This window comes from Anopheles merus, chromosome 3R (assembly GCF_017562075.2).
Source record: "Anopheles merus strain MAF chromosome 3R, AmerM5.1, whole genome shotgun sequence".
In the NCBI taxonomy this organism is placed as follows: domain Eukaryota; kingdom Metazoa; phylum Arthropoda; class Insecta; order Diptera; family Culicidae; genus Anopheles; species Anopheles merus.
Genome location: NC_054084.1, coordinates 18,352,845 through 18,371,615, shown reverse-complemented (window position 1 = coordinate 18,371,615; position 18,771 = coordinate 18,352,845). Strand labels below are relative to the sequence as shown.

At 48.3% G+C, this 18,771-nt stretch overlaps 1 protein-coding gene across 17 annotated transcripts in view; it reads right to left on the bottom strand.

Moving 5' to 3' along the window:
- LOC121595177 (filaggrin) overlaps nucleotides 1-18,771 on the bottom strand; it is a 141,930-nt gene that overhangs the window by 89,402 nt on the left and 33,757 nt on the right. For 15 of the 17 annotated variants that reach the window (XM_041918891.1, XM_041918873.1, XM_041918874.1 and 12 more), the window contains exons 4-5: nucleotides 11,060-14,078; nucleotides 7,652-9,331 (exon numbers count right to left, since the gene is read on the bottom strand). In XM_041918891.1, coding sequence (XP_041774825.1) covers nucleotides 7,652-9,331; nucleotides 11,060-14,078 — 4,699 coding nt within the window. Of the gene's footprint in view, nucleotides 1-7,651; nucleotides 9,332-9,519; nucleotides 9,581-11,059; nucleotides 14,079-14,237; nucleotides 14,388-18,771 lie in introns of those variants that run through there. The other 2 variants (XM_041918880.1, XM_041918893.1) reach the window with 2 other exon arrangements.

The window sequence follows — 18,771 nt, the reverse complement described above, 5'->3', positions numbered from 1 at the left end:
GCAAAGGCAAAAAAAAGGGGTGAAGGTGACACGTGGGAATGTCAAATTACTGTTACCTGATAAATGGAGTCCTATTTTGAACCTTGTTCCTCCACGTAAGCACTCACACCTGCAACGGGTGCGTTCGGTGTTTGAGGTCATGTGTGTAATATTTCAAAAAGGAAATAATTTGAGGAAATAAAGACAAAACATCAATTAATAAAACCGAAACTATTGCCAAACACTGCACACACCCACGAACGAGTGAGCTGATTCTGAAGGTTTTTCAAAATAAATAGTTGTGAATAAATGTATCCTTCAAACACTCCCTCACAGCCCAGCACAGTCCACAGTCAGTATCTTTCTTCAGCATTTTTCACTCAACATAGTACAGAGCTTAAACATCAATTAGTACGATCATCGTTCGCCGTCCATCTCGTTCGCACCGCCTTCGACCAGCGGCCACCACAGTGTGAATGATTTATCAACTCAATTTTCAAAACCACCAACACCGCTCGAGGCAGCAGCCGTACCAGATTCGCGGGAGTAAAGAGGGTGAGAGTCCGATCTCCTTTCACTCTTAATGAAAATCCAAAAATTCAAGATGGGAATTTGGTTTCGCGGCCGTCCTCCACCCATCTTCGCGTCTCGTATACGCGTTATGGGAACAACATCGCGATGAAGGATTATATCCATTGCAATGATTTATATCGTAGCCACACTTTTTTTCTCTCGGTAGACACTTGGCGAAGGCAAAATATCTAAATTATTTCGTGTTGGGGTGTTGCGATGACTTAGAGCCAACCTTGGAAAGAATGTTTGATACATTTCTTACATTCTTTTCTATCGGTGGCGAGTTGTTCTGAGACGTTTTGTGGAGGAAAATTCAAGATGATTATGATATCTTCGGTAGGGGATAATCGGAGCATTACATTTTTTGCCAAATTTCTTAGTATCTATAACGTATTACATGTATAGAATGAATTCACAAAGCTGTGGAGTAAAAGACAAGTGGAATTAGATGATGAAACAACAGAGATTTAATAGCTAGACGCCTAAGGTCCTACTATAAAGGAATGTATTTGATTCTTCATTGGGTAGTTCTTCTAAAGAATTGGTTAAACTCCAAATAACGAACAAACGTTTTAGGTCAAGGCCTCCCCTTATACCACTGCGCTATCTGTGACTTATTGATTACCCATGGCAGGATTATCACTCCTACGTATGGGGAGCAAGGTCCATACAGGGCGTGAACCCAAGACGGGCTTGTTGTTAAGCCATACAAGTCGACAACTTTACCACGGTATCGACATCAAAAACTACCTCGATAAAAAATCTGGCTAAGTTGTAGTCCCTCAAAGAGGATGATACTGATAAACCCCTCTTAATCTAACTCAGGTTTTGACAAGGTCGGAAGTATCTTTGCAAATATCTTTGGAAGTATCTCTTATTGTAGATTTTAAGAAACAAAAAATGTACGACCAAGTAGAGATACACAAATCATGGAAAAAACGAGTCCAAATGAAATACAATAACAATTCCTAACATTATTCATAGAAAATTACTAGCAGTGTGTCTCACTTCTTATTAGGATGCAACTACAACCTGCATACGGTCAGTTATACTTGTAGGAACGGATGGTTGAATGGTCCTACATTACGAAGAAGCAGAACCTAATATATCTGGAAATGCCCACTTACAGTCATCAATGATGAGAGAATCTACTTTTAATCCTCCAGGCTAAGTACAAACAGTGAATTCTTCCAAACAGAATTGGATTGTCCAATTTTGAAAATAGAAGAAATCGGGTGATATCACAAAGTAATCAGAAGTAAGACAATGACATCATTTAAATTCACAATTTCAGAATATAAAATCAAATAATGTAAGTTTTTTTTTTCAAATCACAGTAAAATTAGTTACAATTCAAGAAGTATTCAATATAGTCCATTTTTCAACAGAAAGATACAACTTTCTCCAGTCCATGCATTGGGACATCAACTGAAAAGGCCTTCTTGCCTTTAACCTCCTATTCCTGAAGGCACCGAAAAATTAGATTATTTGCTTACAGCTTATAAAATACGCTCCTGTTTGAGTTTGAGCGCTTGAAGGGAACAAATTTCCGTATTTCACACCGGCCGACAACATTCCGTGTTCCGACATTCACTATCAATATTTAGAGAGAGAGAGAGAGAGAGAGAGAGAGAGAAAAAGAGACAGAGAGTAATAGAGAGAACGCAACGGCGTCCGTTTGAATGATTATTAACTTTTTCAACTCACCATCCGAAACCCCTCGCGCGCACCGTTTCGGACAGCTCCCCACATCCTGTTTCCGGTGCCCGGATACGCTCTATTACTGTCGCTGTACTGTGCTTCCCACCGTACCACCGTACCACAAATCATTCTTCGGCGCTCGGGAGGGGCGAACAAAAAGTGCGCTCCTATGCTCCGTTCTCCGCGATTGGCACGCGATGTAAATTCGATTTGGCACACAGGCGGCAACGACACAACGCATGAACATGCCCCCTGTAGTAAATATTTGTATCGATCGCCTGAGGGCCATCAGGGATCAGGGATCAGGGAAGGGGAGGCACACGCCATTCTCAACCAACATCATCATACACACTGTTGCGCTCCTACTGCCACGTTAGTCGCGTACACTTGCGCGAGCTGCCGAAAAGGAAGGAAGTGGCGTGCGTGTATTTTGAATGTATGCCAGAGAGCGCATAAATCCTATGACACTTTGTGGAGACGATGGAAATCGCGGAGGGAAGGAAACAACATCTCCTGCCTCGAACCGGGGACTTCGTTTTACAGTTGCAAACCGCGTCCTTTGGGCGTTTTCGTTGAGCATCCGCGGTGAAAAGCATCATCGTCGCACACGGTGAAACGACAAATCCAATCAACTTGAAGACTTGCTACACACACACACACTAAAGAGCACCGCAATTCCTGCAGTCACGTGCGCGTGCCATTCTGCTTTAAATATTAATTTCATCGCTCCACATCCCTGCAAACTAGTTGCAATTTTCGTGTTTGGCAAACGGCCCGAAAGCACGCTGAACCTCGCAAACTGATGTGCTCTTCGCCCAGCAAACCCTGCCACGCAGATAAAGCCCTGCCGGTGCGCGCGGCAGAAAAAAGGGCGGAAATAAATTTCATACCTCGAACCGGCCCGGCGTGAAGAGCGTAATTAGATTCCGGTCGCAGCACAACCGAGGCTGCAAAATGGGGAATATTATTTCACCCGTGCGGTGAAGAAAAAGGATTGCTTACTGTGCCGTATCATGGGTGACGAATGGGTGTGTGTGCGATTCTGTCTGTCCATTCCCGGTCAGACTAGACGCTCTGGGGCCCTCTGGACGCACAAAAAGGCGCTTTCTGTCGTCGCATTCGGTCCGATGCTATCGATTTTCTCATCCCGCTCCCATGCTCTCTCTTACGGTTCAGCTTTCCGTCTGACCCCGGGGGACCTGTTCGAAACCGGGATCCAGTTTCGGACGGCCACTGGCAACAGACGAGTGCACACACCAGACGTATGCCCAGTGCATACCCCAAAATGCAGCTGGGCTGCCACTTTTTTGCCAATGCCGAAAAGGGAAAAGCTCCTCTTCGTTCATTTCACGTCGGAAAAACCATTCGGAGGGCGGAAGCGTTCATGCGCCCTTGCAACGTGAAGCTTCCCCTGCTTTTTTCGGGGAAAACAAGGGGAGGAAGAGGGATGGTTGGGAAAACTTAAACCCCTTCCAAACATACACATACACACAAACACACACGGAGGAATTTTAAAATCAGCTTTACGGCTTGTGAGCCATTGAGGTGCGCGTACAGTGGAGGCAGTAAAAGCAAAAACACAAAGCGCCACATGAGATAAACGCTTGCTAAAGTGTGTGTTCTGTGTGTATTTCTTCAGTCAGCAAAAAAGGGCCACAATCCCGTTACACACCGTCGAAGCACATTAATTCAATTAGTGACGGTCGCTGGTAGTACGGCGTGCGATACGGAAGAAAGAACGGAAGCGGACTAGCTGCTTTAAAAGTGTACTTTTTCCCCCCACACACAAAAACACACACACTATTATGCCAAAGTTACTGCTGAACTATTTGTCTAGAAGCGGGCCCTGCTTAACATATACGGTGGGAAAAGCAGCAGTGGAAAAACAACATACTACGTACCCCCTGTCCGCCTAAATAGGGGAAGGTTCGCGTGTGCGGAACGTAAAGTTCACGCTTCAGGTGACGACGGACGTAGTGTCGGGCTACGGAACCATATCGGGTGTTTTTTTTTTATTACAGAAAAGGGCTGAAGATAGACAGGCCACTGAACTAGCAACATCCTATCCACCTCCCCCCGCTTGTGTTATTTTGGCTGCTCGCGGTGGTCGAGACTGAAAAGATAAAAGACACTCGGACCACGGTGAACTGGAACTTCGGTGAAAACTTTCTGTCCGTCTCCCGTCCTTCTGAGTCGTTCAACAACACCGAAACACGAAAACAGGACTTCATTACGGGGAACCGAAAGGTGAATCAAACAGCTGTCCAATTGGCGCATCGTTGACTTTGAAGAACGTTTAATCGAAAAGTTTTGCTTTACAGTGGTGTACTAAATTGAAGATACAGTGGGATAGAATTGGAATATAACGAAAACTTGTACTGCCTGTTGAAAGTCTTCCAATATCCATGAGCTTTTGGCATCAGTTGTGTTGTCTTTGCTTCGGTTGATTGAGTTAATCATGCACTCAATTTAAAATAAGTTTTGAGGCATTATTTCGGTTCTTTTCAGGCACAAAACTAGGCATAAAACTAAATGACAGAAGTATTAAATGTTTCCAGTGTTAGTTTAGAGCAACTCTATCTCCTAATAGATCTAAGAGGTCCCATGGTACAGTTGTCAACGCGAACGATTCAATAAAATTAGTCGTTCAACAATTAGTGTTTTAAAGTTAGCTTTTGTAACACACACTTGTTATTCTAGTAAAGCCCAAGAATCACTAATAACTGTAATTATGCAATGCCAGTACTATATTGGCCAATATTGACAAACTACGGGTCTATTGAGATGAGGAATAAAGTATGTCCGACACTCAGTGCATTTATGCATGGTTTTCTGTGATTTTATTATGCAGTAACTAGTTTTTTTAGCAGGAGCATAGATAATTAGTGTTCTTATTGACGTGTGTAGAAAGTTTTCCGATAAGTGGTCTACAGAACTACAATAAGCTACAATAAGCCTCAAAGTCAGAAGATAGGATCGAACAAAGTATGATAATATTACATTTTTAAAATCCAAATCAATCCGCAGAAAGAATTACTATCGAATGAAATCAACATTTTCAATCAAGCTTCTAGAACTAGAGCTGGTCATTATATTTTCAAAATAACACCTCAAAGCTGAGAGAATCATCACTTTAGTAGGTCACTGTATTTCATCGTTTTCTGGACTTGCGGACTGTTTCTGTCCGTAGGGTGAGTTGGGGTACAAAAACAAGCAAGCAGGGTAGTTTAAACCAGGGATAAAACACATTTACCACTCTCGTTAAGCAAAAGGAAGCGACTTGGCAAGTTATTCCAGGTAAAAGCTTCCATCATTCCCCTCCATCACAACGAGCAGCATAAGCAAACAATGCCTACTGCGGATCAAAGTTGCTCTCGTGTGTTGCTAACAGGGTAGCGGGCTCTCGATGCGGAGAGCATATGTTCCCAATCGAAAACATCGATCGGGCTTTACCGTACGAACGCATCAAGCAGGGACCTTCTTTTCGACCACAAAACTACCCCTCCCCCGCTACCACCAGGAGAAACCTCTTAATCTTGCTTACTTTTGCTTACCGACCCAAACAAAAACCTACCCCAAAAATAACAATAAAAAGCTGTCTGGTTTCGATCCGAGTAAAGGCCCCCCAAACTAAGGGTAGGAGGAATCGTTCCACTTGGGCGCTGGCCACAAGGGCTTCCATCCATCCTCGGACCCATGCCGGACGGAGGCGCCAGATGTGCTGTTGCCCTTCTCTCAGCGACGTGAAAGCGCCCAACCAAAGCCAACCGAAACATTATCGTTTGTTTTTATTTGTGTCGATTGTAAGGTTCGGGCACCAGAATTTGAGGATTCATCAAGGAAGCGTCTGCCTTCGAAAGTCATTTTTTATTAGTGCCTACCCGTAGCAAAAAGGGATGTGGTGTAAGGGACCATGTTTTCTTCACAGTTGCTCTATAAATTGGTTCGATTATGGTACAAGCTTGGGCAGGGCTCTATCTATCCCTTTGTCTATGAAGAGCAAAACTGCTGACTAAACGCTTCAACGTACAAACAGATCAGCATTACTGGGCGTACGAAATCCTTTACCACCATCATTTCGTTTATGAACCTTCAATAAACACTCTTTTTACATGAAAAAAAAAAAACGATACAACAAAAATGCGGAACCCAAACTGAAACGAACACAACCAAAACGGGACGCCAAAACAATTGGGACGTTTGTTTTTTCGTTCGTTTGTTTCGTTTTAACACTGCCCATATACCCACGTGGGGTGGACCCGCTCTTGAAATGACTTCATTCCACTATCTGGCAGTGGTTGTCCGAAGCACAAACTCACATACTTCTGTACCTGCATCACACAATAACCAAACAACCAAACAACAACCTTATCAACCTGCAGAGCAAAGGGAAACGCAATTTCAGATAGTGCACCGTGTGCATTGTTGACAAACACACACATACACACATGCACAGGAATGCATCCTAAGCAACAACAAAAGCACCTGTAGCAAACCGAAGCCGGAGGCGAAGAGAGAAGCCACCAAAAATTATCACCCCAAGTGGCCGTTAGTTGGACTTTTTTCCGCTCTGTTTCGTCCTATTCCTGCTTCTACACAAAAGGCCCGAGAGTGGATCATCATTACGGCATTTGGTCGTACGTCCCGAGCCCATCCCAGACCCAACACAGCACAACAATGGCCGACGAACGACACGTAACGACATCTCGATGCGAGCGAACAGAAAAGGGAACCAGAATAGAAAAGGAATTTTGAGGATGCGCGAGAAAGAGTGTCCTCAGCGGCTCCGAAACCAAACTCGGGATTTCACCGCCACTATCATGCCTCACATTTCCTGTCCTTTCTATGCTTCTGCTGTCCCCGGGGGTGTACATCCGTTAACGAACTACAAAAACACACACACACACATACACACAAAACGCGTCCTACCGTCCTACATAACTCACACAAAGCGAGGGAGTTGAAATGAACATTCCAATCTGGAGGATTTTGGAAGAAGTAAAAAATCGACCCCCATAACCAATCGTATCATCTGAGGCGAAAGTGATGATTGTGTTTGTTCCTTTCGCGTCCTCCGAGGTTCATTCATTTCTTCTACAAAAAAGGACCTTATTTTATTTTTCTTATGGAAACGCCCGTACGTCTTCTTGTGGCCTATGAGTATCCTAAGCACTTAAGCTAATAATACTAAAGCGAAATATGTACAATATCAATGCATTCGTGTGACCACAGTACCGCTTCCCTAAGGCACACACCACACCCGATCGATGATTTATTATTAACTTCGCCAAACGACTTATTCCCTTCACCCCCCAAAAAAAAGCGTATTCCTTCACAAACTCTGATCGTGCCGTGCGCTGACGAAGAAGCACAGAAACCGCTTTAGGCAGAGACTCACCAGAACGTTCCGTTGGTTCTCCTTGTCCAGCAGGAACTCCATGCTCTTGTGGGGACGGCCGGGCCCATCGCCACCGCCCGGCTGTCTGTGATGATGGCTGTGGTGATCCGGTGCGCCATTCGGTTGGGCCGGATCGTTGTGCACCTGCAGCTGATGGCCGTGCACCGCCGACTGGTTCTGGTGGTGGTGGTGGTGCGGCTGCTGGTGCTGGTGCTGCTGCTGCAGGTGATGGTAGACGCCCCGATAGTGCTGACCACCGCCCAGCTCCATCAGCGAGCGCGTCTTGCCCGAGATGATGGTCTCGTGCGTGTCCAGGTTCGTCTCGATGAGACCGATCTTCTGCTCGCTGCCCATGGTGCTGCCGCGCTGGTGCACCAGCCCCGCACCGCCGCCCGCCCCGTAGTAGTACTCGTCCTCGTACCCGCCGTCGATGCTGACCGTGTCCGGACCGTCCCGGTAGTACGACGCGGAGGAGGCACACCCGTACGAACCGTTCGCCGTCGCGTACTGATGCGGCTGCGATGGGCTCCGGCGCTGGGCTCCGTACGGCACGGCGGACGTGTCGAGCTCGTCCTGTTCGGCTTCCCTCGGCGGTGGCGTCGGCGAGCCGCGCGGCGCATGTGCGTGCTTGGCCGGCGAGGCGCTGGACCGCTTCGCACACACACCGACAACGCGCGGCGGTTGCTTCGGTAGCGGCGGCTTGCTGCTCAACACGTGGTTGCCACCCCGGTGCTGCTCCGGACCGCTGCCCTCCCCGTGCAGGGCGGTGCTGGAGCCCGATCGGTAGTAGCTGCTGCCGCCCGGCCGCGTCACCGCTATCTCACAATCGTCCGGCTCGTCCTCCGCCCCGGTGAAGCTGTCGTCCACCGTCACGCCGGCCGCACTTATCTGGCGCTGCAGATAGGTGGGCGGCTCGTCCGCCCTCGGCTGGTTCGGGCGGCGATCCTTCAGCGGGATGAAGATAAAGTCGGCCGACACGTTCTCCTTCCCACTGTTCGAGGCCGATCCGCCGCCCCGGCCATTCTTGGCGCTGATGTGGTGGTTGTTGTTGTTGTTGTTGTTGCTCGGTGCAGTAAAGCTGGACGATTGCTTCAGCATACCACCACCAGCACCAGCACCACCGACAGCCATCGCTTTCTTCGATTTGTTGCGGAAGGAAAACCGAAAGCCGGACGAGATGCGGGACAGGAAGGTTTTGCCCTTCTTTTCCGCCTTGCCATTTTTGAAGTTCTTTATCAGGCTGCTGTTGTTGTTGTTGTTGTTGTTGTTGGTCATGTTCACACTGTACTGGTTGGGCATCGTGGCCGCGGACCCACCCTTGACCCCCACACCGTCACCGACACTGTTCACTAAACGCATCTCACTGGCGATCAGGCTTCGACTCGCCATTGCACCATTGCCGTTTGCACTGTTGGGCTGGGGGCCGGCGCCATTTCTGCGCTCTTCTTCCGCCGCCACTACACCACCACCGGCACCGCCACTCATCGCACTGAACCGGGCCGGCTGGCCGGCACTGGATATATCACTCGGGGTCATCGGAACAACACCCGCACCACCAACACTACCACCGTTCAGGCGCACTGTCGGTTCTGGCCGATCGTTCACGATCAGCGTTGTTGCTGGATGCTGCACACCACTGACCTCCTCTTCCCGGATCATCGCATACAGTTCACCTTCACTCTGGAACGAAAGCAACAAACAAGGAGAATGAGGCCTACTGTTTGATGCAACTGTTTTATGCGTGTTTTTTTTAATATTTGATTTGATCTAATATTTGCACACCACACCCCCCGCCGTTTATTTTTGGGTGATTCACGATCGAGACGGCCCTACACAACAACAAAACGCGATCCGCCTTCTCGACTTACCGAACGTGAAATAAAGCGACGAGTGCGGATCGCAACTGTGTTGTGTTGTCGGACGCGAACGTGTCGGAACTGTCGGACAGTTGCGCGCGAACGAGAGAGAGCGAGAGAGAGACGGGCGCGAACGAGAGAATTGAAAAGGGCTGACTATCGCTATCTCTTTCTTGCCATCGTCATACTGTACGATCGTTTGTACCTTCTCTCAAAATGCTTCAAATGCTCTCTTGGCTCTTTAGCAAAATTGATCCTCTCTCCTGTGTTTTCTCGCTACTACTCTCGCCAGTTCAAATGATCGTTTATGTCGACCGAATTGGCCGAGTATACACTGCACTGTCGATCATGCAACAGTTGCGCTAGACAAATTTTAAAGAATTTAATTGTGTTTTTGGGTGAAAAACTTCTTCCGCTTACAACAGTTGTTTTGAATTTCCTAAAGGAGTTTAAGATATTTTCCGATTTTGTTTTGGCTTGTCACATGATGTATTGATCGATTTGATTCTTTTTTTAATTCATTTCATGCGTTTTTCTGTTTGTTTTAAAATAAACAATTCAAACAAATTTTGAAAATAATAATAAATCGGGCAATTTCAAAAATATGCCTTTAAAGTATTAAATTGTGCAACGAATTTCTAAAAAAAAGGTTCAAATGATAGGAATGCTAACACATATTTCAAATCCTGCAATAATAACGTTTGCTTAAACACAGTCTTCGTAGGACATTTGATAACGAGCTTGAAATGTTTTATATTCGTTAAGCAAGAAATTTGAGCTCAGGGGTTTCTGAACACTATTAAAAGTTGTTTCTAGATGATTAACTAAGATAAATTTAATAATAAAGGCTAAATTCATACATTAAACTTCGACCAAATAACTTAACTTAATAATTAAACTTCGTTTGATTGCCAAATATTGAATTGGAGCATATATGAGAAAATATTGAATAATAAATAAATATTTGACTTACGTTTTTTCAATTACAAGTTAAAGATCAAATTAAAAAAAAATCTTTACAACTTTAAAATTCTAGTTATATCAACTGTTACTGTTAAATGAACCATAGAAAATGTTAGGTAAGCTACAATAAGGTAATGTAAAGATGTAAAACTATGCAAAATCAATACCTTATTTTCCCCTGCTCTTAATGCCTCCTTAAGGAGTACAAATAAAACTAACCCCTTAAAAACATTTCAGATTTTTTCTACATTCTGACACTGAGTTTCAAATACTTTCATTATTGGAATATTGACCTTGTAACGTGTTTGATTTTTTATTTAACAAGTAGGCAAAACTGAACAAATGTAAATTTGTTCGTTTTGCTCTGTATCGTACCTCTATTTCATGTAACAAAATTTGTCCAACCATATCTAAAATCTGTATTAGCTCAGCACAACGCTAAACCCTTAAATAATCTGAGTTGTTACTAAACAAGCCCAAAAAAACACACTTTTTACAGGCATTTTCCAACACTACCTGCCGCTCTGGAAAGCCCAAAAGCCAACATGCTACTACAGGGGTACTATTCTAACCCTCGCCCATCACTTACCTTATTCCTAGACTGCAGGGGCGTCGAAGGGTACAGCTGCCCATCACTTTTCGTGTGCTCCCGCTCTGGCACACCATTTCGCTGCAAACCGGCACCCGTTTCCAGCTGATAGTTCACGTGATCCATATCGTCCGCCTCGAAATCATCCTCATCGATATCGATCTCAAAGTCCTGGTTCGAGATGACGCTGCCATTATCGTCCGGCTCCAGATCGGAGCTGCCCGTGCTCTTCCAGATAATCTCCGAAACGATCGGACAGAAGCTAACACCTTTGGACAGGCCACAGCGCGAGCTGGACGCCGTCGCCAAAATGCTTCCCGTCGACCGGCAGGTCGAAACATTGCGCAGCGAGTTGTGATGATCGGGATGGCGAGTCTCTTCCCCAGCCTCCCCACCATTCACCGCCCCGTGGTAGTAGTGCAGGTTCGGTGTGCTGGCCACAAACTCACGCTTCACCGGAACTGGCACGTAGCGGGCGGGTAGCGCAACACCAACACCTTCATTAGTATGCAGATCAGCCGTCGACGGGCCGAGGCTGGTGGTGGACGATTCCGTCGGATCGAACGTACAGCGCTCGAGGCTGGCGGCGTAGCAGGTGACCAAATTGGTCGGGTCCTGGTCGAACGTTCGTCGCCTCGCTGTCACGCCGGGGTTTGTCGCCACCGGCCTTGCTGCTGGGACCACGGCCGGACTGCTGCTGCTGCCGGCCTGCTGCGGTGCATGGTGTGGGTTCGTTTTGATCTGCGTTCGACGCGGCGGAGCTTGCGGAGGTGTTTTGCTAACGCTGGGTGACGCGACGACTGGAGGTGGTCGCGACCCGCCACAGCTGCCCGTGGTGCGCTGCTCGTGCAGGAAGGCCGCGATCGGCTCGTACGCCTCGGCCTGATCGTTGATGATGGACAGATTGCGGTCAAAGTGGGCCGACATCTCCTCCAGCAGCGAGTGGAACACGCTCCGCTCGTCCCGATCCACCGGGAAGATCGCACTTTCCTCATCGTCCGCAAGATCCTGCTCCTCCTCCTCCTCCTGCAACACCGCCGCATCCATCTTCTCCACCGGCTGTCGGTGCTCCATATCGGGCACGGTTAGCAGTGTCGTCGTGCGCTGCGGTACAACCGGCTGGTACGCCGTCGTGGTGCGGCTGGCCCCGCCGAGTCTTGTGCCGCTGCTCGTCCGGAACGTGTTGCGGCTCAGATAGTACTCATGCCCCCGGCGCCCGCCGTACACTGGGCCGTCCTCCTCGTCCTCGTCGCTGTAGTTGAGGGCGGTAAGGTTGGCGTAGCTCGCCCGTATGTTTTGCCTCGGCCGGGCCGGGCTACTGCCAGCGCCGGTTTGGAACGTTACCGTTTTGCCGCCCTTGGCCGGCCGCGGTTGCAGATCGTACAGATTCACGTTCTGACTGGCGACCGAATCGACGTACCCGTAGCCGCTGGGCGCGTGCCGCCGGCCAAACTCACCGGACGCGCTGTCACCGTCACTGTACGAGCCGTGGCGCGATCGATTCGCTGCTGCCGCACCACCGTACAGATGCAAACACTCGGGCACGCTGGACACGGTAAAACTGATCGGATCGTACAGGCCGCCAACCGTGCCGGACGCTGCCGAGGTGCCGGTCCGCTCGCTGCCCGATCGCCCTGGTCGCCGCCGGTGCCGTTCCGCCGCCCCGACGAGCAGATCGGGCGCACTGAGGGACAGTGCCGGTCGCCATCGGGTGCTATTTTTACACTCCGAACGCGACGACGACGACGACGACGACGCCATCGATGTCACCGTACGTGTGGCCGACTCCACACCACCCTGCTGCTGACGCGTTTCGCCCGTCCGTTGTTTACACGAAACGCTGCCACGCTCTATTTTTGTACCATTATTAATATTCGTCCACAGTTGGTGTTGCTGCTGCTGCTGCTGTTCGATTGTTGCCGGTGTTCGTGAGGGGCCGATGATGCAGTTGGCATCCGCGCTGCATCCATCGTCACACTTGGATTCGTACTCCTCGTCCTCCTCCTCCTCCTCATCCACGTCACAGACCGTCGACAGGCGGTTCTCGTGGTACAGCGACGTGCCGGCCTGGCCACGTACCTCCATCGCAATACAGTCCAGGCTGAGCGGTTGCTGCTGTTCGTGTTGCTGCTGCGTCATCGACAGCGCTCCCGCCGGCAACAGTGTTGACGGAAACAGTGCACCACCACCGGCAGTGCCGCACACGAACGTGATGTTCTCGGCCGAACCGAAGTTGGTCAAGCTTTTGGAGCGTGCGCGCAGACCACTGTTCATGCTGCCTCCGCCGTGCTGCAGATGGTCACAGTAGCCGCTGTCCTCGCTGAGGCTCTCGATCGAGTTCTTGTTGCGGGCGGCAATGCCGCGGCTGCCGTGCTGCAGTCGCTGCCGCTCCGCCGAGCAACGGCCCGAATGGCACCGGACGGTGGCGCTCAGCAGCTCCTCCTCGGTGTCGCCGGCGTCTTCCGGCGTGGTCGCACCACCACCAGCACCGCGCCCAGTCTGTTCCTGCTTCACCACACCCGCCCGGTTCGTGTCCGTGTAGCGGAAGCCACTGCTGCTACTACTGCTGCCCGTGCTGGTGCTCGCGTTACTGCTGCTGTCCGGGCCGCTGCCACAGCTGCTGCTCACACTGGAGGAGGTCGAGTAGAGCTCCGAGTCGCTGATGTTGAGTGCCGTCTGGCCGATGCTCTTCTGCATGAGGTTCGACGTCGTTAGCAGATTGCTGCCGACCGCTGCCGACAGCACCGGCACCCCTGCGCCGATGGCGGGTGGCAACGATTTTCCTCGCCCGGTTGGGTCCACCCCGCCTGCTGCATGGCTGGCCGGGCCGCTCGACTCTGACGTGTACAGCGACGGTGACGAGCCGGATAGGGGATGGTGCTGGTTTGCCGATGTTTCGCTCTGCAGCTGGCGTTCCAGCGATTCGAACTGGATCAGCGACGAGGAGCGGCTTAGCGACGCGTACGACAGACTATCCGAGTCGGTAAATAGATCATGTCCAATCTCGTCGAATCGTAACCTGTGGAGAGAGGGGGAGAGAGAGACAGATACGGAAATTGAAAATTAGCTACCAACGGGGGACTCTGTATTGAAAAGCGATAAACGGGAAGGGGGAGATCGAATTGATTATTCCGATCATCTCGAGATCTATTTTAACGAGATCGGTTCATCACCCTACCCTATCTCTATTGATACGACCACACCGATCGAGCTGCTCCAATTGACTGTCTGCCCCGGCCACTGTCGGCTGGTTGTCCGTGGCCCTATCCAAACCGTACACAAATCCTTCAAATCCCACACTTGCTTGGTGTGCGTGGGCTTTGCACCCTTTTACACCTTTACCACCAGCCAACGTGTTTGTGTGTATGTGTGGCTGTTGTGTTGCTAATAATTAAAATATCGACACCGATTAACCCAAACCCCAAAGCGAGTGATCCAGGCGAGCGTCGTCACACAACAAACCGAACACACTCGTTCGCGGCACCCGCTGCTCGTTTCACGTGCTGGTCTGAACGCGCGTCTTTCGATATCTGAACGTTGGCCGCGAGTAGCGCGCTTGTGTTGTGTTGTCGGTGGCGACTCGCTACACCATTACACTCGCGTACCGATAGGCCCGACAGTGAGACACACTCAGAGACGAACAGTCGGACGACCGGTGTGCGGCGATCAAGCTCAAACTCAGCTCGCGCTCACAGCGTTGGTAGGCAGCGATCACTCGAAACGCGAAACGCGCTCTGGAACGTAGTTTTCCCATGCCTTCTCTGGACGTTGATGTATAAACAACGCGCTGATGCGGGCAGCACTTGAACAGTGGCCCATATTGGCCTCGATTGGCCACCCGAAAACAACAAACCGCCGCCACCGCCACCGCCGTATCCGCTCCGACTTTGCTGGTTGCCAAATTACCTTTCGCCCAAAGTGCGCGCACGGGCACACGATCACGGATTGAGACGCGCGTGTGTTACATTCTCTTTCTTGACGCGAAGACGCTGGCGGTCAATGGGCGATTGAGTGGGGGAGAGTGGGAGAGAAGCCGAGGTGGAAAGGGACACTAAACACAGCGAGGCACGGTCCAATTACTAGCGCGATTTTGACATGCCTGCAAGGGAACGGAGCCGACTGAGCTCCTCCGAGCAAGCAGCACAACGGACGCGTCTTATACGCCTAATGCTGCTCGGATCTTTGTTATAGAGAAGATCTTCTACAGATGATCTTTGTGCGATTTGGCTTTTCGCAGAAGTATTCGTGTGCTGGGTGAAGGGGATCGCCTGTTTAAAGATTGCTGTTTTCTAAATACCTCTCTACTACGTTGGGGATTTATGCCATCTAACTTCTTCCACTTATAACACACATAAACACACACCCTGTCTGGCAATAAAGCCTGATTAGACCTATTCCTCACCATTCAGCATCGCCCCGAGCAAACAAACCAGCCGCTTTGTGTTCAAGATAAACGACCTCGGTTGTTGAGGTTTGCTACTACTTGCTTAGTGATGGGGTTTAGTTTGTTCCGGTACTTTGAAAGAATGTTCGAACCTGGGTGCAAGTACTCATTTTGCAAGCCGTTAGTAGCTATTTTTGTTTTTATTTTAGCGGCCATAATGGGATATCCATGCGCTACAAAACACTCATAGAGTGAATAAGGTGAATGATCTAAACAACGAAAGATGTCAATCCCGTTGCTCCCCTGAATGATATGTGCATTTAATAGATTCAAAATCCGTTAGAAAATTGCTAATGATAGATTTTTATAGCTCACAAATTAATAGAATTTGTTCCCTACTTCAGTATTCACTACATGGTTTGAGATTTATTCTGAATTTAACAAACGATTATTTCTAAATTTTGGATGGAAACAAAAGACTTTCAAACTCCCAAGCCGCCGTAAACCTATTGTATTGCTATTCAAAAGGATAAAACATAGTTATTTTTTCAGCAAAAGCCCTAATTTGTAATGGGCAGTATACATAAAGTTGTATATTTAGAGTATGTAATGACTGTATGATGGCGCCAGAATTATTGGAGTGTTCAATCTGTTCTGGAGTCTGGAGTGTTTAAACTCTAGTAAGGGAGGGTATCGCATTTTTCGCTATACGTAATTTATGGATGATCCCTCTTCAGCTATGATTAGGATGCAGACCTGTATATGACATACTCAATCTATTCGCGGTATCAACCAGACTGATAGGACCGCAAAGTATTCTAGAAGTGACGTACCAGAAAATAAAGCTAACAACATACCAGTGATGGAGTCAAATCTGAAATGAAGACTGAACGTATCATACGCATAACCAAGCAATAAGCCCATATAAAAAGAAGAATAACATAATGACAAACTCTTTACAGGGTTTTCCAGGAGTTCTCATTCCTTGACTCTTTCCTATGTGAAGTGAATTTCATTTGATGGAAATTTGACTCTATGGCATCTTTTTTGGACTGACTTCTCGGAAATTCCTATTGTATTTGTCCAACAAGTGTGCTATAGAGTCCAATTCCTATTACATTTAGTTCATTTCACGTAACAAGGAGTCAATAAAGTGTTCCACAGCTATGAGAATTCCTGGAAAACCCTGTAATGTAATATACTAATACAATGGCAATGGGTACAACGACCCTTTTATAATCAGTTCCGCCCTGTTTCTGAAGCTGGTTCCTCTTCGTTTCAAAACATTATTTCCCCATCACTAGCTACTTGTAGCCCCGACGACATGCAAATCGTAGTCTCTTTAGCAGCAGTACTCTTTGTCAAACGCCGTCGGGAGCTTCTGGCGTGTTCGTTAATAAACCATCTGTACCAACTATGGAACCCACACTCTACACCCCGAAAGTGTCATTAGCAATCGGTTGTGCGTCTCAAGATTTGTGAGTGTGGAATTTATGCACAAGTAACCAAGTGTCACAGTTGTATGTATCTTGAGAGCTGTGAGGCCGTTTGATCATTTTTTGCTCTCTATTTAAACATGCTTCATGATCTCTGTACACATTCAACACGTCCAATACTCGACTCGAGCCGAGCTGTTGTTATCATTCCGTAGGCGTACGTGATGATCGTTTGGGAGTCGCTGGCGCAAAATTCCTGACTGTATCAGGTCGATCGAGCGGTGATACATGCAAGCACTCAATGGTACTGTTTGTTTGATTCCAAACCCAATCCCCTAACACCCCAGTGTGTGCGAGATGTTTGCCGCATGATCGTAGGCAACGCACGTAATTGCACGTGATTTGCATGCCCTGCAGTCCGTACAGACTCTGTGGTCGATGTGAAAAAAAGCAGCAGATGTGAGCGATGCCGCGGTTAGTTTTCCGATGGAACAACGCCGATTTGTTTTTATTCCGAAATCCAAAAATAACATCGCAAGAATGTGTGCCGCTGACGAGGCAGTCAGTTTCTTTCCGTTTCGCCGGAGCAGTTACTCGCGGGCTGATTGCTGCTAGTTGGGGGAGTGTATTTATACGCATTCCATATAATTGAGGGAAACGATTAACGGCCAACGGTGCATCGCTTTGCATCGGCAGGGAGGGAGGCTCGCTGGGAATTAGTCAATTAAGAAGGTGACACAGTGGTCAAAGAGAGGGAATTAGATAAGGAAACAACCCCATTACCGACACATTGAGCGATGCTGATGTGTGCGCGCTTCCTTTGCCACAGCGCAACAAAGCCACTGTTGGCAAATGACCCTTGCTCCAGTGCTTCTGCTGCTTGAAGAGAAAGCGAATGGGCACAACCACCAACGACGACACCATGTCTGGCCATGTCTACCGCGGGCCTTACGCTTTATGTTGCCCTCCCTGTGGATGGAAACGGGGACATTACTGTCACATTGTCCGCAGTGCAACTTTAATAACCTGCCGACCGGCAGTTGGCATCCTCAGTTGGCGGCGTTACGCTCGCGCACTTTATCAAGCCGCTCGAAACAGTCGTGCGCCAATATGTCTTTACAGTTACAACTCCAGTACGGGTGGTTCATAATCCGTGCTGGTCGCATATTTTGATGCCTCAGCCCTTTCAAGGGCGTGCGGAAACGGTTAACGACCTGATTATGGTCTTCCATCTGGGATAGAGCCAATGCGTTACGTTATGCTGCGAGGGAGCGAAGGTTCAACCGGGAAGCGATTCAATTTCTAACACATAGAGGCTGCACAGCACCACGTGGAAAAAAATCGTCGATTTTGAGTGATTTTACGACACACCACACATACACACAGAAACTCCCTCCAAGTGAAAGACCCTTGAACTTTGTGCGCCTGCTTTATGGTGCACGAAAACGAATTTTCACTCATTTGTCAGTTCCCATCGTTTACGCTCTCGTGCACTGGATGGATGCTAATGCAGCATGGAAAGTGTTTTAAATCGGAAAGTGCAAAGAGAGAGAGAGAGAGAGAGAGAGAGAGAGAGAGAGAGAGAGAGAGAGCGAGAAAGTGAGCGAGAGGACCACAGGAAGCCATCGCCATCATGTTCATTACGTTACGCGGTCGGGCAAGAGGCCGTGGTAATGAAAAAGGAATAGACATCCTCAAGAAACAATGAAATGGAGTGAAAATGGTTCAAGACACTTTGCTCTTCGGAAAACATTGATGTCGTTGGGTGTTGATGGTGAGGTTACATTCTTTAAAAAGTATATTCAACGTCTAACAACTATTCTAACAAATTTTAAATCATTCTGAAACTAATTCAGCATGTAAATTAGTGCGATATGAATTGCTAAGAAGCA